The 26,982-nt window shown below is 32.8% G+C and overlaps 1 protein-coding gene across 1 annotated transcript in view; it reads left to right on the forward strand.

The window, feature by feature from the left end:
- Nucleotides 1-26,982, forward strand: part of Cfap47 (cilia and flagella associated protein 47) — a 261,790-nt gene that overhangs the window by 24,828 nt on the left and 209,980 nt on the right. The window contains exons 10-20 of the mRNA XM_027432785.2: nt 1,160-1,376; nt 4,251-4,403; nt 5,979-6,171; nt 6,260-6,356; nt 9,698-9,914; nt 10,210-10,451; nt 15,107-15,237; nt 18,200-18,322; nt 18,860-18,991; nt 21,047-21,124; nt 24,070-24,214. Coding sequence (XP_027288586.1) covers nt 1,160-1,376; nt 4,251-4,403; nt 5,979-6,171; nt 6,260-6,356; nt 9,698-9,914; nt 10,210-10,451; nt 15,107-15,237; nt 18,200-18,322; nt 18,860-18,991; nt 21,047-21,124; nt 24,070-24,214 — 1,728 coding nt within the window. The remainder of the gene's footprint in view (nt 1-1,159; nt 1,377-4,250; nt 4,404-5,978; nt 6,172-6,259; nt 6,357-9,697; nt 9,915-10,209; nt 10,452-15,106; nt 15,238-18,199; nt 18,323-18,859; nt 18,992-21,046; nt 21,125-24,069; nt 24,215-26,982) is intronic.

Raw genomic sequence — 26,982 nt, forward strand, 5'->3', positions numbered from 1 at the left:
GTTACTATAAGAGTATATGTATCAAACAGGGCAAACACCAGTACTTTCCCCCTTTTTAAAGCATCTATCAAAGTTACCTAGAAGGCCTGTTCAAATACTGGGCCTACATTCTAGTATTAATTATTAAGTACTTCTCTGTCTATAACAAAGATTTACATTTCTGTCATTTTTCTAGTAGATGTTGTATTGCTGTTTTGAGGTGTTTTATACAGATGCTCAAATCTTTTAATGTTTGCTATGTTTTACCTTTAAAAATCTGTATTTTTGTTGGAGTTGAATGTAAACTAGTTTGACTATATCCAGATTTTCTTGGTACTGCAATTTCATCTAGTCATATATAATCTTTTTATAATTGTACCACGTGAACTTGATGATTTACAGTCATCTTTAGTCTAAAAATACCTTTCGCTCTCATATGAATTAATTTACATCTTCACATTAGCATGCTTATCGTTATTTACACATTTTATTAACAGTTAAGCATTATTTTGCTAAATTAGTTTATGTAGGCCCATGTATTGTATTAAGTTATGAATTTTCTCAAAGTGTTTGAGAATTTAGCATGATAAAATCAATTGGCTAGTGTTCTATTTCTGTGAAGAGATGCCATGACCATGGGAACTTTAAAAAAATGAAGCATTTAACTGTTTTTTTTTTTTTAAGTTTCAGAAGTTTAGTCCATTATTATCATTATTATTCCATGGTAGGAAGCATGATTGCATGCATCAGACAAAGTGATGTAGAAGGAGCTGAGAGTTCCACATGTGGATTGGCAGGCAGAGACAGAGACAGAGACACAGACAGAGAGACAGAGAGAGAGATTGAGAGAGAGAGAGAGAGAGAGAGAGAGAGAGAGAGAGAGAGAGAGAGAGAGAGAGAGAGAGACTGGGTTTGGCTTGACCATTTAAAACATTAAAGCTCACCCCCCAGTGAAATACTTCCTTCAACAAGGCCACACCTACTCCAAGGCCATACCTCTAATATCTGTCAACAATACCACTCCATAATGGCCAAATAATTAATTCAATGAGCCTATGAGGGCCATTCTTATTCAAACTCTCATAACGGTTATCGAGTGTATTAAATAATTCTTGCCTAATTCATGGAAATGTACAATGCAAAGTATTAAGTACCAACTCAATATTTTATTTTATTAAAGGTATATCCCCCTTGATCAGTAATCCCACAAGACAATTTGTGATAAAAAATTCAGAGAAAAAGGAAGATCTTCCACCTGTAGCAGCAATGCTGCGGTCAGCCATGACAAACCTTCATACTCATCAGTCAAATGATGTGTCAGCGAAGGATGCACTGATTGCCTTTCCTAATGATAGAGCTGCAAGCATCAGGTGTGGAGACCACCATGAACAGTTCAGGTAATTTGTAATATTAATAAATTAAAATTCAAAAGATATAATATCCAGGATAATATGCAGAGATCTGACAAGATCCTGGTGTTAAAAAAAGGAAAGAAAGCTACTGGTGATAGTAGTCAGAATGGAATTATGTTCTCCCATTTTTATGTGGAGTATGATAGCTATGGAGTATGATGTTACAGTGTTTGCCTTATCTAACATTTTATACCTGCTACTGTGTACTTGTGAGGCAATGAATGGCATACAAAATATTAAAGTATATTAAGAGCACCAATAAATAAATGATGGAAATAATCACTATTAGGATTGGAATTAGACCAAGACTATTTAGTTATATTTATTCATTCAGTATAATTGCCAGTTTGAATTTATCTGAATGAAACAATTTAAACTGTAATAAACCAATTACTGTTGTCATCATTCTTGTTCTATCACCACATAGACACATTTCTAGTAACTCCTTCCCACTTGACCTAAAACTTCTCAGGTTTGAGTTCTTAAGGAATGTTGAAATGTCAATTTGAATTCATCATAACCTCAAAGAGATTACTAATTTACCAGTGGTAAGTTAAACCTGACAAATACATGATTTTCTGGACCTTTATCCCAGAAAGATTTTAATATATCCAAGAGTAAATGAGGGTTATTTTATGCCAACTTTTATGCTAATAGTAGACCACCTAAACTTCATAATATCCCTGTACTTTTTCTACTTGTCTCTTTATCTTGGGAGGTGTCATTAAGGTCATTTAATTTTGTATCAACTTCCCTACTATACCATTTGATTTTTCAGACACCTATAATTTTTATTACCTACAATGGAAAAACTCTATGGCATTTACTGACTTTCTTGATATTTTTCATTTACAAATCCCATTCACATCTGTTTTTCTTTTCTTTGTATTTGACCAGTACCACAAAAACAGAATTATAAAAACCATTCTGACATTTAAAATAGTTATAAATTATGAAAATGCAGTTGTATGTATTCTTCTGACTCATTACATCCCCTCCAATACCCTGAGTTGATGGTTTCTGGAAGTAGTTTTTGCCTCTATTATAAACCTATATTCCTATGCAGAGTAACATTTTGATTTATTAGATCATAAAATTATAAGACAATATATTTAGCTATTCCTATTACTTAATAGCTATATTTATTTCTCTCAGTAATAGTTATTCACATGTCTAAGTCTAGTAATGTTATCAATTACATGTTTAAAAAAAGAAACTAAAGAAATTTATTTTAGTGCATTCATTTTTTGTTAAGAATTACAATTGCTTGTTCACTCTTATGTATTTAACCCTTTCAATTTTTGAGAAGACAATAAGATGGAGAATTTTATTCATAGCAGTATCCCCTGTACTTATAACATTGTCAAAAATACAGGTGAATGTTGGGCTAACTTTTTCTGGAGAGATTTGAATAAATATCAGTTTATTCCAGGTAGGGCACTATCAACAGAACAAAGTAATTCATTCAAAGTTCAAATTTGTGATCAAATCAGTGAGTTTACTGAGCTTATTTTCAGAGTACTGTGGCGGGGTTACTTAACAATAAGTGTGCATGATCCCAAAATAGCTACATCACTTCAAAGTTTGTTTGCTAATGGATACCTGACATCATTCAGTCTTCCCCTAGCATTTCCCAAGATTACTTGCATCTGGAGGAGGACAGAAGTAATGGCTGTAGTCTCAGCTGAGGGTCCTATGGTACTTTTTTTCCTTTTACTAATAGGATATATGAACAGCTTCATTACCATATCTATAGATCAAATTATCACTATGTTGTTCTGCTCAATTAATTGTTGTGACTACCAGGAATAGGTAATTTCTACTCTAAAATGGTGATTGGATGATCATGTTATATCTGGAAAGATGTTTTTGAATAAATAAGAAACATAACAAATTTTGGTTGCATATTAAATATTAGAAAACAATAGTGCTTATTCCAAGCTACAGAGATAATTTTCTGTGCTTAGTGAACTCTAGAGTCTAAGGAAATAGTTATTAGAACAACAAAACAATCCCTCCCTTAGCAGGTTCCTAGAAAGGAGCTGATAGGAAATTACCCTTCTGAATGATGCTTTTTAGCAGAGAGAGCCTCCTGATCACTGGCAGCCAAAATCTGGACTTGAAATGGGAAACCATTAGAAGAGATAGCCTCTGTGTTTCTTAATGGGAGAGATAGATCCTTTAGTTCCAGAGAACAAAGAGAGTTTCTGTCTTTTAGATATTTTCAGCATATGAACAAGTTTCATATCATGTGATTTTTCTTAGCCTAGCCTCAGCTTCGGCATTGGGGCAATCACTTTGGTATTATCATAAACCTGTTTTGCTACTAAATGTGGGAGTTTCTGTTAGGTTATAGCACAGAATGATTTCTTTGCAGTTTTGTGTCTTCTAGTGCCATATAGCTTTTTCCATGATCCTGATTTCTGGGAAAATGCAAAGGGTACCTAGAAAGTATGTAATCTAACAATAGTATGTTTAGTGAAAAGATTCAGTGTTTTCTAGTTTTTCTCATTCTGATCATAATGAATTTTCAAAAGATGTATGTGTATATATATATATATAATATATATATATATATATATATGGATGTAACACACACCACACTTACACACACACAGATTTACCTTACCCTCACCCTCATTGTAATGCAATGATGCCTTTGTATGTCATACAATGTGCAGTTTATCCTACTCACCATTTAATGCAACACACTTGACATTTAACCATTTAACATTTGACCAGTAGGTACTCTGCATACACTGATTAAATAGGTGTGTGTGTGTGTGTGTGTGTGTGTGTGTGTGTGTGTGTGTGTGATGTATGTATGTATTTTAACATGACACCTTGTACATCTTGTAGAACAATTTTCACAAAGATGCCAAGGCATTACTATACGGATCCTGATTATGAATACACTGATTTGGAAAAACTGGAAAGGAAAATACATCAAGATTACTACAGAGATTATATTAGAAATTCAAGGAATGCACGCCTACAGAAAGAAGCACAGAGGTAAAGATTGTTCTTTAAACTATGTGCCTAAAGACCAGATTTGGTTTTCTTCTTAAATTGATTATTTGAATATAAAATTTGGGAGTACAGTATAATGATTGGATATAATAATCAAATCAGGCATTGTCATCATAAAATTTTATAGCTTTTGATTAATGTAATAAGTGAGGATATTTATGATGAATAATGTAAAATTTCAGGACATCTATACAATGTATTTGGGTTAGATTAGGATAACTAATGTTTTCTTAATTTCCTTGCCATTGTTTTTGGAACTTTGAGTTCCTCCATATTAGTTTTCATGGTGGCTATATATTATACCTCAATAATGTTTTAGTTTTGCATTTCTTCACATATTTTTAGATTTTTTTCATATTTTGTCTTTTCAGTGACATGAGGTGATAATCTGTGTCGTTTTGATTCTTGTTTTTCTGGTGACTGAAGACACTGAGCTTTATAAAGTAATTAGCTATCGGTTCTTTATTTAAGAAGTATGCATTCATCTCATTTCATCTGTACACAATGCAATTTTATTATTGAGGGGCTGCTAGTAAGCTTTTTATTTATGTGTGTATTCTGGATACAACTTTTTTCAAATGAATAGTTTGCACATTTTCCCCATTGCAACAGTGGTTTCTACTTTTTATCATTTGCTTTGCAGAAGCTTCTTAGCTGGATAAATTCCCATTTGTCCGTGCTTTGAGTGTCTTATCCATAAGCAAATACAAAAAAAAAAATAAAAAACCAAAGTCCATTTTCTAATGTTTGTATAGATTGTTATGACTTAAATTTTACCAGGCATTGGTGGTGCATGCAGAGGCAGGCAGATCTCTGTGAGTTTGAGGCCAGCCTGGTCTCCAGAGCGAGTGCCTGGATAGGCTCCAAAGCTCCACAGAGAAACCCTGTCTTGAAAAAACAAAAAGTAATGTAATCACCATGTTAATATCAAATTTGTTTCTTTATGACTTAAATTTTGAGTTGTTTTAGTCGCATTTCAATATATGTAAAAGGCAAAACATTGAACTTTTTTGGTTACAGTAGTCTTTGCTAACTTTTTATTTGCAGTTTTCTTAGGCAGTTTTTGCTAGAATCAGATCCTGAGGTAGGGATTCTATTGTATGTGATTATCTAAAAGCATATTCCCAAGAGAAAGCTGTATAGGATGCAGGAATCAGAGTACAGCAAAGGAAGAATTGATGTGTTTCAAATAAAGTTTGTAATCAGCCTGATGTCAAGATTTTTTTGAACATAAATGATACCATTGTTTCTGTCTTGAACCAAAGAGGCTTTTCTCGTTAAGTCCAAACTGCTCAGTGACTGTCATCAGTCTTTTGAGTGTGGAAAAGAAAAAGGGTTGGCTATAACTTCTTCTTTTAGGTGTTGAAGAAGAGTGGAGGCTGCTTAGTAGAGGGAAGCATCCTTCAGATAAGTATTCTAATTCAATTACATGGATATGGGTAAGCCCATAACTGTTCTTCATGAAGAATATTTGCACTTATTACTGTTTTGTGGACAACATTTCCTCAATTATCCAGTATTACTATTGTTTTATCATCATCATCATTATTTTTATAGGGGACGCATGTATCCACTTAATGAAGTAGATATAGGCATGCTGCCATCATCTGGTCTAAGGTCACCATCACTGTCTCAATCAGAAATAGAAGAGGAAATACCTTCATCCTTAAAGTCTTCTTCTCTCAAAGTTAAAAGATTGCTAAGCACCAAGAAAATAGCATCCAGGGAGACAGAATCTCTGCAGAGAAAGGCATGTGACATGTTTTCAAATTTCTTATGTCATGAGAATTCTAAAAATGGCTCTTACTAATATTGAATGATTAATTTTGGAAAAACAGATCATCAAAGGACTTAAATCAAAGCCAACCACTTACCTTGAGAAACAAGACTGCAGCAAAGTTTTGACACCAAAGCAAATCCATCAAGTAATTGTTGGTAAGATTATACAGAAATCTACTACACTCTTTTGTGTGTGTTGATTTTAAATATTTTTATACATATTTGATCATGTCCCCTTAAGCTCCTTCCAGATCCTACTCATATTCCTACCTGGCCAATTTTATATTATATTCTCATGTTCTCTTTTTCTCTTTGCCTCTTTCTCTCCCTCCTTTCCTTTTTTATGTGGAATTAAATGAAGCATTGGAACTTATAAAACCAAGAATAAACTGGTTGCTATGAGGCTTTGTGTGAGATGGAGGACAAAGTTGCCGGGTTTCTTAAAGGATACAAAGTTTCATTTAGTATAAGTTCTGGAGAGCTATATGACTATATTTAACAATAAATTTTATATTACTGAAAGTCAGTGGTGATATAAATGTTGTGCCACAAACTTGACTGTGTGAGGTGACAGATATTTCAATTAGATTTATTTAATCCTATCACAATGTATGTATATAGGAAATGTTATACATATTGCAAACATGTACAAACTTTGTCAGTTTTATTTTTAAAAATCTGAGGAAAATGGATTATAAACAATGTATTTTGTTGGGGGATATATAGGAAAATTTTGTTGAGGGATATATAGGAAAATATCCTTAACTATGGAAACGTAAAATGTTTTAGTTATGAAAATAAAGCCATAATTGACAAAACATCCAATAGGAATTAAGAGATTATTCAAACATAAGTATTTTTGCTTTTTTGTGTTGGTAGGAGAATAAAAAAAACATTCATTAACTAAAATAAACTGTTATGTATTATATATCTGATAAACTACTTTTAACTAGAATATACAATAAAACTTACAAAAGTAGCAGTTAAATTTTAATAAACAGGCTGAAAATTTGAACAGACAGTTCAGTAAAGCACATACAAAATGGGTGTTCTCACGTATTAAAATAGGCATTGTTAGTTCTTAAGGGCATGTAAAATTAAACCAAAATGAGACAGTACTATAAATTTAGTATATGGCTAGAGGTAACTCATCAAGCAAAAGCATCTCACTATCTAATTTTCCCCTCAAACACAAAGAACCCAAGAGTAGTGACTATATAAGTGGCCAGCAAATTGTTTAAAATAGCTATATTCTCACGAGTAGTACACAACATAAAACTATTTTAAATATGCTGGCTCCTTATATATTCATGTACAAACCAATCATGTAATTCATCCCTTCTACTCCTAGTCATTTATCCAAAAGAAATGAAGTTGTATCTCAAATCAGTGCTTACTATCAAAGATGCTTAGTAGCAGTTGTGAAATAGCTAAAACTAGAAACTAAATATTAGTGAACAGGTGAATAAACCAATAAAATTAACAAATATACATAAAGGGATTATGTCCTAGTTTTATTTTTTTGTTGTTATGAAGAAAATACCCTGACAAAAAGCAGAGAGAAATGAATGCATATATGCTTTAGTGCTTAGTTTACTTTCTCTACTCTTATACATTCCACAACTTCAAACCAATGTGTGATGTAGACCCAGATTAGGCTTGGACTCCCCATACCCATTAAGGTGATCAAAGTAATTCTCATAGACATGCTTGTAGTTTTTTTTTTAAACTCTTTGGGACCCACTACCCAGCTCCCACATAAATACACTAAGATGTATTCTTACTTATGAATGTCTGGTCTTAGCTTGACTTGTTTCTAGCCAACTTTTCTTAAGTTAACCAGTCTCTTTATATGTTTTGCCTCTGGCTTTTTACCTTTCTTTATTCTATATCTTTCCTTCTTACTGCATGGCTGGCTCTGTGGCTGTGTGGCTGGCTATCTGGTCCCTGGTGTCCTCCTTTTATTCTCCTCTCCCTCCTCCCTCCTCTCTTTTTCGAGCCTAGATTTCTCCTTTTTATTCTCTCTGCTGGGCAGCCCCATCTATTTTTCTACTGCCTAGCCATGGGCCGTTCAGCTTTTTATTAGACGAATACGGTGTTTAAGGCAAGCAACGTAATAACATAGCTTCACAGAGTTAAACAAATGCAACATAAAAGCATGTAACACATTTTGCATCATTATACAGATGTTCTGCAGTCTAAAGGAATGTAACACATATTAAACTAATATTCTACAGCACAGGCTTACAGAGCAACCTAGTCTAGACAAACTAAGACCTTTTTTTTTTTAAGGTTGATTATAGATTGTGTCAAGTTGACAGTTTAAACTAAACATCACAAAACACTACTTAATAATACAAAAGAATGAAATAATTATTTACTAAAAAAGTTGGATGACTATCTAGAAAATTCACTGTGAGAAAGAATCCACACAAATCTGTTATATACCAGATGATTCTATTCATTTAAAACTCTGGAAAGTGAAGATCAGTGAGATGGATGAGTGAGTACAGGTGATTGCCCTTAAACCTGGAGAATTGAACTTGAGTATCAGAATTCTTAATGTTGAGAGAACTTGCAGTTTGCCCTCTGACTTCTACACACATGCTGTGGCACACCCATATGTCTTTATATATGCACAGACATACACTAAAATAAGCAGATAAATAAATAGATGTAATTAAAACAAAACTCTAGAAAGAAAAAGGATATTGTATAGAAATGCATGTGAATTTTCTGAGAAATATTTTGGGGTGAGAGAGAGGAAATAAATTAACAAGGTACAAGAAAATGTTTTATAGTGGTCAGTATTCATTGTTTATATGTATATGTCAGTACTAAAGAAACTGTATAATTAAATACAGTTAATATATTCTATATCTGTTATAACTTAATGAAATTATTAAAATTGGCAGATTGAAAAAAATGTGGGGTGATGCATACCTATAATATATCCACAAACAGGAGAATCATGAGTTCAAGGTTAGCTTTGGCTGTAAAGTTATGTCGTGTCTCTAAATAAAAAGAGATTATGTATAATTATTATGTATATTTAATTATTATAATTAAAGATTTAGGTATTATAGTGGGAACCCTTAGGAAATAAGTAATGGAATTGAAAACTGCTGTTTTTTATGAATTATATGTTGATGAAAAAATTAAGTGTACTTACATAAGTAGACACATTGGAGAACTGTTGCAGATCAAAGCGATGATAGGAGTTTTATTGTGATTATTACTTTACCATGAAATTTTCCATACTAGAATATATTCATATTGCACATGAAGCAAATAATCTCAAACATGAAACTTTGGTCTGCTAGATATAAGTACAAGCTGTTCATGTCTGATATTGTACCAGATATTTGTGTGATATTATACTAAATAGTTTTATGTTAACTTTAGACAATTTAATTTACCAAAATAAAATCTGAAGACTTAGAAAATGAAGGAAGACCTTTACAATACTTTTAATTAATAACTTACTTTAATTTCAGGACCATCTGTCCTTAACTTTGGTAATATTTGTGTGAAATCTACAAATACTCAGCTACTTCACATTGTTAATATGCTGCCCATGTATATATTGATACAGTTAGATATTGATTTGGAAGAACTTCAGAAAACCAACCAATTTTCATATGTGATCCCACCTACATCTAGTACATATGTTTCGATGGTATTTGAGTCTTCTACCAATGGAAAATTTTGGAAGTAAGGTTTATTTCTCAGTTTCTGCTTACTAGAGTCATTTATGATATTAATTTACTTCAGTAATTGTAGCATATATTATATTTTATCCCAAACTCTAGAAAATGTAATATATACATCAGTTTGTATACTTGCATGCTCATATATTTCAGTGATGATCTAATTTTCTTCATTGTTTTGTGAATTAATTATTTATGGTAATCTAAAGCATATATATTTCATATGTATCTGAAGCCTGTAATCATAAATAGGAACTGTGCTATCAGTTAAGTTTGGGAGTTTCTTTACTCTGTTACAGATCATTCACCTTCAGAATTAACAACATCCCTGGTGGACACATCCTAGTGATGGCTGTCATCCTGCCTGTAAAACTTGAACTGTCTTGTAATGATATTGTATTGAGACCACAAACCTTCTTGTTGAAAACATGTTTTCGGGGAACAGTTAGGCTATATAATCATCTGAATCGTCCTGCCCAATTTGTATGGAAACCAGTAAGTGCACTGAGAGGAATGGCATTTACTATTCGTCCAGCCCAAGGTAATAGAATATGTACATATAGTTATTTAGAAATTAATTCATTATCTCATGTATTCAGGCATTAATTACTTATTGAGCATGTACTGTGTACTTACTTCCATCAATAGCATAGAGGTAAACTGGATACTATCATCAGGAGATCTATTTTCGTATGTATAAATTTGACTTGAAAATAAGGATTGTGTGTTGAAGTTCTAGCGGAAACACATAATAAGAGATGTAAATTTTTCGTTAACTATGTGGCTTAATAAATCAGAAGTTTACAAGGCAAGGTGGGAGACTAAATACCCATAGGAAATATGGTGTAGTGTTTAAATCAAAGAAAAGATTAATTTTTAGGGGTTCTAAATCCTCTAAGGCTGTCAGATTATTAAGACCCACTGAGATTATTAAATGTAATCTGAATATGCATTTCCTTATGAAAACTGCCACACAATGTGAACATATATCAAAGTAGCACATTGTTTGACCTAATTATATGCAGTATTTTTCATTTAACTATTTTAATTCTACTATCTTATTCACATCTGAATATTCTCAAGGCTATTATCCTGCTTGGTGTTTGACCACACAACTGAGTCCCTCAATCTAAACAATGTGGTGTAACATTAACCATTAGAGATACTACTGAAAATGTTACTGCTTTTGCAGTTTGAGTAAAATTATAAGATGAATTACTATGACTTACATTTTCTTAGATTTTAAATTAATTATGACTAGTGACAAATACAACTAATAAAATAAATTTAATGCAATTACAAACTTAAGAGTGTCATTTAATAAGAACACTAGTATAAGACAGTCTAAATTACTGCTTTTGATGGGTTCCTGAAATAGTTAGCCATCCGTTTCAATTTGTGTGTCATTCCCTACAATCTAATAATTTCAGGTAATGTATTTTTTATTATACAAACTAGGTAACTTCTACAGTGCGATTTATCTAGTAATGTTTTGTATTTGGCAAACATCACTGTGTTGTGCAGTGAGTACTTTTGAGGATAGAAGGTATAATTTAAAGAATTAAATTGTAAGTTACCAGTTGACCAATCAATCCTGTCTTTCCATTTTATGTGCTTACACTTTTACAGTGAGATGGAAAGATTGGAGTCATTGCATCTACACTGAATTACTGTAGAGTCTAGTACTCCATGATTGCCAAATAAAATAAAGATTAAAGCTGATCTTAGCTTCTCACTCATTAGTTATTTTTTTTTCATGAGCAAATTTCTGTATGCATGTTAACTTCCTGTCTGTACGTGTATGATAGGCTGCTGAGATGGCTTAGCAGGTAAGAGTGATTGCTGCTCTTACACAGTCCCTAGGTTTGTTTCCCACAACCCACATGGTCCATCAACTGTAATTCTGTAATTCTGTAATTCTGTAATTCTGTAATTCTGGTTGCAGAGAATCTGGCACCATCTTCTGACCTCTGCAGGCTCTTTCATGTATGTAGTACTTATGTACTCAGTCACACACACATAAAATAAATATTTAATATTAAATTTATGGAAAACTATAATGTCTCACAAAGGATGGTAAAAATATAAATGGATAGTTATATGATTTTGAAAATTTCTACTTCTTGAACCTTTTTATTTGAAAGTATTCTGAAAATATTAGCAGCTTACCATATGTCTTGATATTTCTATTTTCTACTCCGTTTTTCCTGTCTTCCTCCTCTTCTTCCTTCCTCTATACTTTCTACTTACTCTCTTTAGTTACAATTTAGGAAAAATTGTTGTTTAGAATATAAATTGTTATGTTTCAAATTATAATAAAAATAGAGTATTTATTTTCTTGTGATTACCAGTCGTTTCCAAATATTTTGATACAGTTTGCAACTGTTCATAGAAGAGTGTTATAAATTAATCTTAACATTAAACTTAATTCATTGATACTGATAAATTTTAACGTTGGAAAAAGAGCTTTTTCTTTAATAAAGTTAGAATTCATTATAAAGCTTTTGAAGTGTCTTAATAGCCTGGAGTTATTTAGCATAATCACACCATAATTTTATTGTATTGATACTTCTCAAATTCATTTGCACAGACTGTATTTTAAACTGTAATGTTGTTAACACTGACTCCTATTGAGAAAATAATGTAATTCTGTGTATTTCAGAGATGCTCCACAGCCCTTATAAGGATATAATAGCTTTTTATTAGAAATCAGTAGTCTGGCTGTAGGTTCTTACCAACTCTATTAGTTTCCATTAATGGCGCTTAAAAAGCAAAGTGTATTATGCTTGTCCAAATTCTGTTATTTTTCTATTTTAACTATGACTTAATTGACTGACCTTCATCTTGTCATTGTGGTGGAAATGCAATGGTGATGCATAGTTTGGATAAAATCGAAGTAGAATTGCAAAGTTATAAATGTCATAATAATTAAGTTTTGCATGGTCTTAAGAATTCTTTGTAAAGGAGATATGGGTATTTGCTTCTATTTTCTTTTCGGTATCCATGACTTTTTTCATATGTTTTTCGAGAAATTATTATAGCATACAGATATTTAAATATTTCAATTCCATATGAAATATTATGTAAATATCATTAATTTACTTTAAAAATATGAGTTTTGCAAATTATTTTTTCCTAGAATTTAAGAAAGCATGTAATACTTGTAATTATATAATACATTCCTCAGTGATTACTCAGTTTTATATAGTTTTTACTCCTGAATTTTTATCCCTTATATTTTGACACTATTTTGATCTGGAATCTTGTATAACAAATTGAGTCATAGACCTTTCTGCCCTTTTGTAAAGTGATGCGAAAATGCTATATTAAAGTGTCTATCATTTCTTCCTAGGACATTGATATTGTTTGAATTGGTATGTGGATAGTGAATATTGTAAAAAGGAGAAAGTGAAAGTGGAATGATATTTTCTGAGAGAGAATTCACTTGTAGTTTAATTTTTTTATATGCTTATTTAGTTTGTTGGCTTTTTCTTTGCCAATACAATGAATCAATACTTGAACTTGTCTTCAGTTAATTCACTTGAATCTTTCTCAGTATTCTTCACTGAGCAACATCTCCCAGCAAATATCAGCTCTTTTAATTCTTGATTATATTAACTGTTAACTAATTCATCCTTATTTAAACCATTTCTTTTTTCAGGGTTTCTCTGTGTAGCTTTGGAGCCTATCCTGGCACTCTGTCTGGAGACCAGGTTGGCCTTGAACTCACAGAAATCTCCCTGCCTCTGCCTCACAAGTGCTGGGATTAAAGGCATGCGCCACCAACGCCCGGCAATTTCTATGACTTCTTTATCTCTTACCTGATAAGCACAATATTCTTAGAAATTGTGTTGATTAAAGGGAGAAATTTTTCTCACATAGATTCATCAACATTAACTGGTAATCTTTTTTTAAAATCTCATTCCTCTTTTATCATTGAATCTTCTTTATTTTCCATCATAGCCATTCCCATTCACTACTTCCTTAATTATAGTGGGGTGACTTCTTCCTGAACAAACCTCTGTCTCTTTAATCGTCTCTATCAGGACTTTTTTGTTCCTTACAGCCAGGGTGATCTTGAGAGACGTCTAGACACTTAAACACTTCCACAACCAACTCTTGTCTGTTTCATTAATTACAGTTCATGATCACAGTATTGACATCCAAGGATATTTTAAGTGTGTTACTTGATACTTTCTTACCAACTCATACATGCCCATCACTTCATTGAGTTTTTATCTCCTGGTATGGCCATTGCAAAAGCAGAGGTCACCATTCTGTCTCTTCATTTTTAAGAACTAAAAAGGAAAGCAAAGCAAAACAAAACTTGGCAGTGCATGCAAGTCAAACTAGCCCCAAACAAAATTTGTTTGTAATGGTAAGTCATATGTTCCATTTAGTGACATGTGTCACCAAATTTCAGCATCTTCTTTCTTCCTGAGTAGTAACTTCAGAGTCATTTTCCATCAGGTATTCTTTGCTGTTTTTCTTGATTAAATTTGTCATTTTCGTTGGCCATTTTTATGTCCTTGCCAAATTTTGCCATCCTCCAAAGTTCTAGCTCATCCATCCTTCATGTCAAACCTCACATGCAAGATACTGAAGTTTTCTCTATTTTCTTGAGAATTCCTACAGCTCTTTGCTCTCATTATTCATGATTTCCTTTTGAAATGATGAAATTAAAGAAGCCTCACATTTATACCTAATGTGTCTAATATCACATGCTCTCTTATATGTCATTACTTTTAGCTCTATCAGAAGTTAATCTCTAAAAGCCACAATAGCAATTCTTCCTTCTGAAATCTTAATAATTGTTCATGTTGATAATTACTTAATAATATTGAGGAAATAGATTAGCTAATTTTGTCAGGGGTCACAAAAGTTTTCCTATTGTCTGTGTATCTCTAATCCTAATGTTTATTGCTGCGATAGATTTTCAGTTGTTTTTCAAACATTGGCGTATTTTGGTATACATTTGTTTTTTCCTGTGAACAAAATCAATTTATATTTTAGCTTTTAATGAAATCTTCTAGGGCTGTGTTTGTTTAATAATACCTCACTTATAATTTCTGTTATTTAAATTTAGTTATAGTTGTCATATGACGCCGTTACATATTTACACTAGCTCTTATCCTGAATGTTTACAAAAGAATGAATAATGAAATCATGGTGTCTTTTATATCTTTTTCTCTGTAGGCATTGTTGATCCTTATTGCTCACTGGAATGTGAAGTCACCTGGCAGCCAGGATTTAGTTCTCCGGAAAAGGGAGAGTTTGTACTTCAAGTGTATGGAGGAAATACTTTGACACTCAAGTGTATTGCACATGTAATTATTTCTCTTGAATGTGTATTTTTTTTATCTTGAGCATTATAAGTTTTCCAGCTCTATAGTTGTCTTGTCTTAATTCTACATGTAAAAATTGAATTTATATAATAATTATTTTAGCTACTTCGTAGATCTACGTACCTACTATGAATGTAGAACTAACTCAGATATCCAAGTGCTTTGTGGAAACAACACTATGTTGACAGAGTCTATAAATATGTAGTAGCATTGTGGGAGCCACTTGAGAATAACTTGTGTCACTAACACACAATATACAGTATAGTAGAGAAAATTATATTTTATTTACATTATATTTTATTTCCTAAAGTCTTTATCTTCTAGTGTTAGTAATTTAGTGTGGAAAAGATTATGTAATTTATATTAAAAGATACCAGGGTTTTTATTAACTATAGAATATGTTTCTTACAATAAAAAAACAATGTGACCTTAACTAGATCTCATTCCATGGTATGACCCAAGATGCCCTAACAATATTACTTTTGGTCACCAAGAGTGCATTGTGTTTATGATCCCAGCCAATGCTGTTGGAGATTTTAAACAACTAAGTACTTTCACTGAATTCTATCTTTATTTTCTGGTCATAGTATCTAATGTATTTCATCTATGAAGGTGCTTGTAGCTTATACCTAAGAGTCTGTCCAATTTTAGGGATTACAAGTGGCTATCAGAACATAGTAGGGTCTTTCCTCAGGTCCAAGCTTGAAATAAGCTGACTTCTACCAGCTTTGTGTATAAATCACATATTAATTACTTCAAAAGCTTTCTCTTGAAACACATACATAAAGGTAAGATACTAAAAGTATGTATCATTTATCTTTACAAATTGATCCCTTGTTACTACTCACAGATCACCCAGATCTCGAAACAGAGTATGATTAGCATAACAAAAGAACCACTCTGTCCCCAAGCCACATTTCCCATAACTATATTCCTCCCAAGGTTATCACTTTTCTTATTTACGGTAAATTAATTATGGTCTAAAATTTATGTTCACATAAGCAAACTGCATCATTACATGTATGCTTCCCTTCCCTGTTATAATTAGTTTTGTAGGACTAGTCTGTGCTGATGAATATGTTTGTAGATTATTCATTGTCCTCTTTGAAAAGTATCCCATTTGGGTGAATGTACTGTCACTTCCCATTTACAAAGCTACTTAAAAGATATGTGTTACTACTAACATGTTTCATTTCCATTACTGAAACTCTTTTAATGAGCATATGTACAGTATTTATCTGTTTATTTAATTGTATCAAACAAGTTTCATAATGTACTTTTGCTCACATACTCAACCTATGTTTATTAATGGTGAATTGTTGGAAGATTAGTAATTAATACATGTTCACAAGTGGTTTATTTCCAGATCCAACTGCCTCTGTAGACTTTATTGGTACCCTTCTTAATGAGATTTATCTGTTCCCAACCCCATGAGTCAATGAGAGTGATAATTAAATAGTAAAGTAGACAACAAAATAACTGAGGTAACTGAATAGTAAATTGGGTCATTTCAGGTAAAGCTTTGCCACTTTTAAAGTTAACTCCAAAGACAGCTTCATGGAGGTACATAACATGTTTTAAAATGTTAATAAAGGTTCATCATATATTTATAAAAATATGATTTACTCTTTTCTTCTGTTTTAGCTTGATTTGAAAGTTTATTATTCTAGTTACAAAATTTATGTTTTAAAATAATTGTAAGTGTACTAAAGGTTAATATAATAGCATATTTTATAAACGTGTTTTAAAGCCTAGTATAAAGTGTACTCAACTCAATATTTCTTGCATAAAATGTGTTACAATTACCTTTGATGCCTGATTACTTACCTTTACTACTGTAAACAAGCATAATGGCCACACTTGAAAATAGTGTTCTATGGTTTGTTAGTTCTGTGAAATGCTTTTCTTGGAAGGAAGAGGAAAATCCCAATGCCTGTGTAATTCTGTCAATTAGAGTGCATGAGTGCATTGACTCATGAGATGTTCCCATCTCATGTAGGCCAAACATTCATTATCTGCATATTAAGCTGTATAAAAATGGATTCTAGGCCGGGTGTTGGTGGCGCTTGCCTTTAATCCCAGAACTCGGGAGGCAGAGGCAGGAGGATGTCTGTGAGTTCGAGGCCAGCCTGGTCTCCAGAGTGAGTGCCAGGATAGGCTCCAAAGCTACACAGAGAAACCCTGTCTCAAAAAACCAAAAAGAAAAAAAAGAGAAAGAAAAAAAATGGATTCTAGTAGAAGCATGTCTGGGTGAATTCATCTTTAATAGCTTGTTCCCTCTATTTAGATGATGTTTGAATTCTGTTGCATAGCATACAGTAGTATGCCATATGTAACTGAGTAAATGATGACTCTAAAAGTCTTTCAGTAATTTGTCAGTATGTTCAGTATATTTCTCAGTCTAGGAAACACTTCTGCCATAGGGACAGCCTCACCCTTCCTTCTACAGTTATGTGTGTGTGTGTGTGGTTGTGTGACTGGGATCGCACCCAGGGCTTCACCCAAGCTAGGAAAATAGTCTATCAGTAAATTATTTTCCACCAGCACTTTGAGAGAGAGTAATATTTAGACATTATATTCTAATTTTCTTTGTCTTAAGGATTCAACAAAATCTACTAACATGTTATATTTTAAAATTCTCCGTAAGTTAATTTTCCAATTATATGATAGGGGTATATTTTTGTCACTTCTCTCATTACTTTCTTCTCTTCCCATTGAGAAATGTTTGGCTTTATTTCTCTGTTCATATTAAGACCTTTTCAAGCTATAAACAGACCACAGTAGATCAATTGATAAAATTATTTGTGTATAGGTTTAAATGTATTTATATATATTTGGTGATGTAGGTAAATGTTATTTACATTTAATCTTCCAAGCAAATCAATTGAATTATTTTATTTGCTATTATTTTGGTAATTTCTCACTTTCTTCTTTTTATTACCAGGTTGGACATACTAAAGTCACATTTTTAGAGCCAAGAATACTATTCAGTAATACATCGCAAGGTTTAACTACTTGGAGGAAAGCCATTCTTCACAATATAGGGCAAAACCATGCTTATTTCAAGGTAATGCAGAATTTTTATCATTCCTTATTTGGATCAAATTAAGTAATGATTTTAATCAGTTTCTTCTAAAGATACTACAAAGTTAATACTTTGTTATTTATAAATGGACTCAAAGCACTGATTAAGTTATTATAATTAGATTTCCTGAGTACATTTAGCAAGTTTGTTCTTCTACTTTACCAAGTTATGATTTTTCCTTTATTTCCCCGGTATCATTTGGTTTATTAAAAAAAGTAAACAATGTTTTAAATATAATTTCGAAGAAATGTTAAGCTGTATAGTAAGTTATCTTTTTTTCCTTTTTTATTTTCACTTTGTAATCATGATTGTCATGGTAGCAATAAGGACTGGATGGGAGGAACTAGTTGTAGTTTAAATTATTTGTGTATTTGATATAGTAAAATTCTATTACAAAATTACCTCATGTCTTAGTTCAGTGAGCCTCTGTCTAGGAAGTACTATAGATGCTTCCCTGTCAAACCTTTGATATAAATATGTTGTAAGGAACTGTAGCATCTTACCAATTTTTGATTACAGGTTTGTGATCAAAGCCTTTTGCCTACCATTAATATCATTCCATCAGAAGGAGTAATCCCATTTGGGGGAATAACTGTTCTTAATATCTCCTGTACACCTACTGTGGCAGAAAAATTTGATACAAGAGCAAAGGTATATTTGTTCATGTAATTGTTCATTCTTTCTGTCTCTGTATTTGTGTATGTATGTGTGTATATGTATTTAAATACATGTGTCCATGTGTATGTAATGTTTTATAAATATTTATACTAATAAGCACATAATCACAAAATAACTGCTTATACTTTTTATTAGTAAATGTACTTATTTCATCAATAATTGAATTTTGGAGTGTAGCACTAAATAAATTAAGGTGCTATTTATATAAAAATGAATTAATTCTGAATATGTAGGTTTTAGAGGTCTAAAAGTAGCAACTATACCTATATTATCTAAAAGATCACTAGGTAGCAAAACTTGAAGAGAAGTCTCTGAAAACTCATTTCAATAAACCCTGTAGCTGAAGTTTCTTCTAAGTTGAAATGAATAACTACCAATAAGCATGAGGCAGTTTTACATAAAATTGAATGATTTGACATATACTCACTGTTCTCTTAGAAATCAATGAGCTTTTCTCCATGGCATTAGGGAAATTAGGAAAAAGTAATTATGGGATTCAGGAGACATTATGATTCTCTGGTTGTTAGATTCTTTCAATCTCCTCTTTCATGATGTTCCCTAAGCCTTAGGTGTCATGGTTATTTTGCAGAAGGCCATCCATGGTCAGTATTTTAAAAAGTTGTAAATTTTGGTCATAGTCCCCATCTGCTATAAAAATAGCTTTTTATAATAAGGGATGGGAACTATATTTATCTCTGAGATTGAGCATAAATATTTAGAATGCAGTTGGAAATTCTGCTGGTGTAGGGAAGTAGCTATAGTAGGTTGTCTTCTCCATACGTGGGAAGTTGGCTTGTTCTCAGTACCAGACATGAATTCCTTCCATTAAGTGTGTCTTAAATTTATCCACCTAATACAATAGTGACACTGTTGTGCTACTGGGGATATATTTTCAGGGAGGCCATTGTGGTACGTAGGCATCATAGCTGTGTATTGATTCCTTCTCTCCCGTAGCAGCTTGCATACCACCTTTCAATAGTATGAGAGCTAGTTTCCAGGGAGGAACCTTCCTGGTGAGGTCCAGCTGAATGCCTCCTGTCCTGTAAGCAAAATGTGTGGTATTAGCAATAGGAGTCTGATATTCAAGATTTCGGGGGCAACCATGTTGTTTTGGGAATCTTGTAGACTCCCTCCAACAACAACTCAAAGAGAGTTTTAGCATACTTGTATCTTAAGTTTTTTTGTTAGATTTTCTTTGTTTCCTGACAGTGTTATGCCATATATGTAAAAGAATATATATCCATGGTGTGTGTGTGTGTGTGTGTGTGTGTGTGTGTGTGTGTGTGTGTGTGTGTGTGTGTTTAAGAAAATGTAAAATTTTCTCTATGGCTATGGTTCAGGTTTAATTGTGTTGGCATTCAAATTTATGGATATTCCCCAAAAATTTAGAACATTGGCCTTTCTAAGCAGTAGTTTTCTGCACTTTGAAATTAATTTTCTTGAGAGAGTTATGCCATACTATATCAAGTATTTAAAAAGAAGACAACATAATTAAGTACTAAAGTAGTCCTATATAACACTTTTGATTTATTTTTATAGTTACTGTGTCTATTAGCATATTTCTATGGAACAAAGTGTATGTCATTCAACTGTTCTTTTTGTGTTTTTTGAATAATATGTTGTAATTAGATTAGGATAAATGTGTTACAGAGAATTATAGACAGGTCTATTCAAATACATATTACTGTCCAATTAAATTCATAAGCCATCTGATTTCTAATGGTTGAACACTCAGTTTTCCAAGTAGTATCAATTCTGACAAAGGAGAAAAATGCTAATATCTGCCAAAATTAATTTTTAAATATATATATATATATGTGTGTGTGTGTGTGTGTGTGTGTGTGTGTGGTGTGTGTGTGTATTCAAACACACATACATGCACACACACACACACACACACACACACACACACACACACACTCTCATTTATATTATAAAGTGTCATATAAGGAAGCCTGGAATTTTTCATCTGTATATGATTATATTTTAAAGTAATTTCTAAAAAAATTCCAATTTCTCTTAAATAAGGTTGCTATTCACCGTGCAAATGTTATAGATCTTAGGATTGGTGGATCTGTTGAAATTGCTGATGTTGAAATCACACCTGTGAGTATGCCTCTTGCTTGTTTGCTAAATTTATGACTCTAATGGTTATGTTGTTTCCCTATTCAGTTCATTAATGTTTACAAATCCCTAATCAGTTTTTCTGTGTAATAATTTTTCATATAGTAGTTATTATATGTATGTAACTAATGAAGCAGGATATTGAATTCTTTAAGAATAAAACACTGATCCTAGGTGTGAGAAAACTATCAGTATTATTAAAATGGTTTCATTATGTTCTCATCATTCATAAGAGATGATCCTTTGCCTATAATGAAAGTTTATATATATATATATATATATATAATACATATATTACATATATGATATATATGTCATAACTATTGGTTGAATTTGTCTTGTTTTGAGTTTTATGACAGATATGAAGAAGTGTTTGTAGTCCTTGATGAGGTACTTTAATTGAATATTGTTTTTCCAGTATTGATTTAGGTTGTATGAAACTATGCTGTATTTTTCGTCGTTGCTGCATAAAGGTTGTTTGTTTGAACATACTACAATTAGCGTATTCATTCCATTGTTTTTCAATCTAGTTATTTCTGGCTGTTATTTCACCACAGCAGGTCATATTTTGAGGTACAAAGGCTTCCTAAGATGGAGGGTTGTTCATGTTTATCTTTACAAGATGATTTCTTTCTGTTTTTGGACCTTTTTTCCCCATGCTTATTTTTTTTTTAAAGATTTATTTACTTTATGTATTTGAGTGCTCTATCCACATGAATACCTTTATGCCAAAAGAGGGCAACAGATCTCATTATAGATGGTTGTGAGTCACCATGTGTTTGCTGGGAATTGAACTCAGGACCTCTGAAAGAACAGCCAGCACTTTTAATGGCTGAGCTATCTCTCTAGCCCCCACAAGATAATTTCTAAAATATCAATACTTTTATTTCTGGTACTCCAAATTTCAATGCTCCACAAGTTGCATTGTGAGATGTAAAGGGCTCATTTAATGAGTATAGATTCCTTACAGTAGTCTTGATTTTAATTTTCTGAACTATACCCACATCAGCTTTTCAAATCATTATCTATAAATAAATAGTATTTGTTCTACAATTAATAATGTGCACACACACTGAAACACACATGTGTGCACATAGAAACACATATGGACACACACACACACACACACACACACACACACACACACACACACACACACACACACACCTTCTTTATTTAAGCAGCATTTCAAATGGTGATTTCTGGTCCATTTACCCAAAGAAACTTTCATGAGATGTTCAAATCAGGCCTTCATGTTATTCCATTGTGAGATTTATAAGATATTACCAACTTCTTATACTCTGAGAGCTTTTTCACTATAGCAATTATCCTATTGAGATTGCTTGCAAGTTTTTTCCAATTGTTTCCACATTATCTGGTGCTATTATGGTACTAAATTATAAATTACAATGCTTAAAGAGTTTAACTGGCTGCCATAGCGTCAGGTTTTAGTTTCTGATTCCTGTTGCTCAGTGATGAAAGCTTGAGATCCATAGACCAGCAGATATTCAGCTAGCACATTTAATACTGTGGTGATTATTGGAAATGAAGATTGGAAAGAACTGGAGGTGATTGAGGACACCAAGAAAACAAGGCCCTCTAAATCAACATGTTTAACACATGAGCTTACAGATTGAGGCAACATGCCGAGGGAGGGCCTGTATGGGTCTGCACCAGGTCCTTTTGCATACATAACATGGCTTCAAGTTTAGTGCTTTTATGGGACGCTTGAGTGTGTAAATGAGTGGGGCTCTGTTTCTTGTGCCTTTCCTTTGGCTCTATTATTTCTGTTTGTTTGTTTCATCCAATTCTTATGGACTACATTTTGCCATACTAGAATTACATTTTATTATTATCTCATAGAAGCCAATTTGTTATCTACTGAGAGACAGAAGTGGGGTGTACCCAGATGGGAGGGGATATGGGAGGAACTCAGAGGAGTAGAGGGAAAGGAAATGATAATCAGCATGTAGCGTATGTAAAAATTATGTTTCAATAAAAGGGAAAAAACAAGAATCAAATAGTATAAAAGCTAAATCCAATATTATAGTACTGTTGCTATATGCCCTTTTAATGTTTTGTGTGCTTCATTTCATAAGGAGTTGATCTTATAGTAAGTAACTTTATAATGAGGTACCTTGCAAAAGTTTGTGATAGAGTCACATACTAGGTGTGTGAGCGTGAGTTCACATGCACTCAGTAATCATCCAGTACACATATAGACATGGACACACACAAGGATAGAAACACATGTGCTTTATATGAAAATGAATCCTGTTTTTCATTACAAGAGTCAGATATGTCAACAGATATTATGGTGTCTCCTGGCAAATAAACATAAGGAATAAGTCATCCTTACCACAGTGTAATTAATTATGGCTTATCTGAACTTTTTATGGATGCATAACTTTACACATACTTTTAGAGAAGAGGCTTGTCAGTAGAGACAAATGGTTGAAATATGTGGTGTTAGTTTGAAATGCAAAATCACAGAGCTTACTGAAATATAAAGTGTTAGGATGAGGAAAGGGCTTAGATGAGGCTAGACTCAGAGGCACTAAAGGTCTTGGACAGCGTTATGAATACTGCTGATGATCTTGGTCCTTGTCATGTTGATGGTGGGGGAAGACCAAATATAAGAGAGGGACTTTGTGACTTAGTTATTGAGGGGAAGAATTTGAGAAAGTAAAAATCTAGAAACTAAATTACAGTTGACTACTTAACTATTATCATACAGATACATTCAAGTAAAGGGTTTGAAGAAGGGGAGCAGGTTTAGTGGGTTTTGGTATTTTATGTATAGGATATGGGGAAGAGAAAGAGATGTGTTTGGCAGTTAATGTTAAGAAATATCAAATACAAATTTGACTATACATATTTGTAAAGCATTATTCTACTTTGTAATTATTATTTCTTTTTTATTTTAGAATGTATTTAATTTCAGTGGCACCTATGTTGGCACTACAGAAACTATTCCATTTATAATTAAAAACAAAGGTGTGACACGGGCCAAAGTAGAGTTCAATCTAAAAGAATTTCCACTTTTTGCAATGGATTTTAAGGGAAATGCAGGTATATGTTTTATAATGCAATAGTATCATGAAGCAAAGTAGTTTTAAATTGTCTAAGGTATAACCATTAAAAACATACATAACAGTGGTAGTTACTTTCCATGATTTGTTATGATTTTATTTCTTTCAATATGTCTCTTGTAATATTAGAACACTTTGATAACATGATAACTTTTTTTTACTTTAGGAGTTAGCACTAATCCTCCTGGGATAAATCTGATTTGAACTTTATGTTATAAACAAACCTTAATTCAAATATAGATTTATTTGCCTATTGCTTTTGTCTGTTTTCATGCTAAAATGGCAGAATTGAAGAGTTGGGTCAGAAATCCTGTCTCACAAAGTATACTGTATCTGCTTTTTGAACCTTCACAGAAAAAGCGTTCTTACAGTTGACTCAGTTAATTCTTCATCAGTAAATATTTGATCAATCCCAATTTTAGCCTAAACATTAGACTAAGGCTTTAAGGTAACTAAGACATTATCTGTGGTCTTAAGAAGTGAACAATAAGGTTATCTGTCAGAATCTCAGTGACAAACAAAGATGAAGCATACAGAGGGTTTAACTAAATACACTTTAGAAATGGAATTGTGTTGGAGTCTAGGGAAGTATTAAAAGAAACAAAAAAATGAGTGGGAGCTGCCATTATCTCTAATCCTGAAGGAACAAAAGGAAAAAGCAGGTTGATGATCTAGCAGAAGGTGATATTATGTACAGTGAGGGAACTAGTAAGTTCTATAGTGACAGAGCAATGGAGCCATTGCTAGAACTGCAAGCAGGGCTTGTGAGGGAATAGAAGGATAAATATTTGACATTTTCTCCCCTACTACTTTTGCTGGTGTTTTCTATGGTGGAACTTTAATCAGGAGAAATAGCGAGGAAGCTTGACTTACTGTTTTAGAGAAGTCAAGAGAGAGTAAAGCCAAGAAATATGAACATTAGGTCCAGGTGACAAATGGTGACTACTTACGTCAGTAGGTAAATTAAAAATCAGGGTTTTCCCATATAACATGACTCACAATGCAAGACAGTTCCTCACACAGTGTTAAAGGAATTCTGCTTTGGGGAAAACCTAGTAGGCTAGACTCAGTTATCAGAACATTGATAGTTATTACACATGTTAAGGAACTGAAAGAATATAAACAAGGGTATATGTGAAGGAATGAAGGTAAAGTCTTAGAAAGGAGTTAGTATGTTTGGTGGTTGGAGCAAGAGACCAAGGTTGTGAAAGTACATTTGTGGATTGTTTTATATTTTGAGACAGGATCTCACTATGCAGCCTGGCTGACTTTGAACTCCCTCTATAGAAAAGGGTGGCCTCAAACTCAAAGAAATCCATCTCTCTCTCTGTCTCTCAAGTGTTGGGATTAAATGCCTTTCTGGACTTTTATTTCAGAGGTTAAGCAGCAAATTTATAGGATTTCTACACAGGCAATGGTATAATTAATCTTGCAGTTTTCTTAATGGAATTTAATTGAGAAGTTGCTGGTGAGAAGTTTGGACTCAAGACAGGAGAACTGGCAATAGGAAGGAAGAGAGTACAAGTTCAGAGAAATGAGGAATTATATGACCCAATGATAAAGTGGATGCATGTATGGAGGAGGAGGAGGAGGGGAAGGAAGAAGAAGAGGGACAGGAGGAGGAAGAGGAGGGAATTTTCAGTCATTTCTGGTGTTTGATCCTGAGGTCCAGGTAGTTGAGAGTCCACTACACAGTTAATAGAGTGCTGGAGTGAGATCCTGATTAAGCACACACTCTGTGTTTGAGTATCTTACTCAATTATCCATGACAATTTTAGAGTAGACTGTTGGGAATCTACATGAAATCTATGTTTATTTACTAAATATGTGTGTTGAACCAAGTTTTAGCCATTTGACACTTTATCCTGGGTACCCATACACTCTTGTTCCATGAAGCATCTCTTTTTGGCATTTTTTGGCAAGCTGCCCAGCAAAGTTCTTTTCTTTTCATAGTTGACTTGCCTGTAGTTCAAGTGTCTGTTCAAGGACACATAATTATCTTTTCAAATGCATTTCTGCTCCAAACCCTTTCTCCTCATTCCTATTCCGCAGAGTATTACGTTCAAAGATCTGATAATATTTCTCTACTTAAAAAGCTCTCTCGGTTTCCTTTTACCAATAGCAGAGCTTCAGAGCAACAAACTGCACAAAGTAAACAAAGCACATGAGTTGACTTTAATAGCTAGTAACAAAAAAACATTTTCTTAAACCATTATGAAAATGTATCTTCTTAGAAATATTTTAAGAGATAAATGACTATTTTTGACATCTTACTGATTTCCAACAAAGGCCTTTAAATAATATTTGATAGAGTGACTTACGGGAAAGGTAATTTTGACATACATTTATGTATGACTTCTGTCTTGTCATTCTAGTTCCTGGTCATTGTAGGGACCATAAATTGTCTTCGGGAGCCATAACATACATCTCAACATATCTGAATTTCCAGTCTCCTAGATAATACATCCCTTTTCTCTATGCTCCTTGCAGTCTTTTCATCTTTTGTAAACTGGTTGCATCTTCCTTTGTCCTATGGATCATTGATAGTCTCATTTGAACTCCTGTTATGTAGGTGGAAATGTATTTGCTTTTTTACTTTACTATGAAAATAACCAGATTCTGACAGGCAGTAGAAAGCTCTGTGTACATGTTTTGTTTCTTGGTTTTATTTTTGTTTTTTGTTATAACCTTAATAGAGTATATATTAACAAGGTACAATACCATATTTATAATTTTTGTTTGTAGTAA

Source organism: Cricetulus griseus, chromosome X (genome assembly GCF_003668045.3).
Source record: "Cricetulus griseus strain 17A/GY chromosome X, alternate assembly CriGri-PICRH-1.0, whole genome shotgun sequence".
NCBI classification, from domain to species: domain Eukaryota; kingdom Metazoa; phylum Chordata; class Mammalia; order Rodentia; family Cricetidae; genus Cricetulus; species Cricetulus griseus.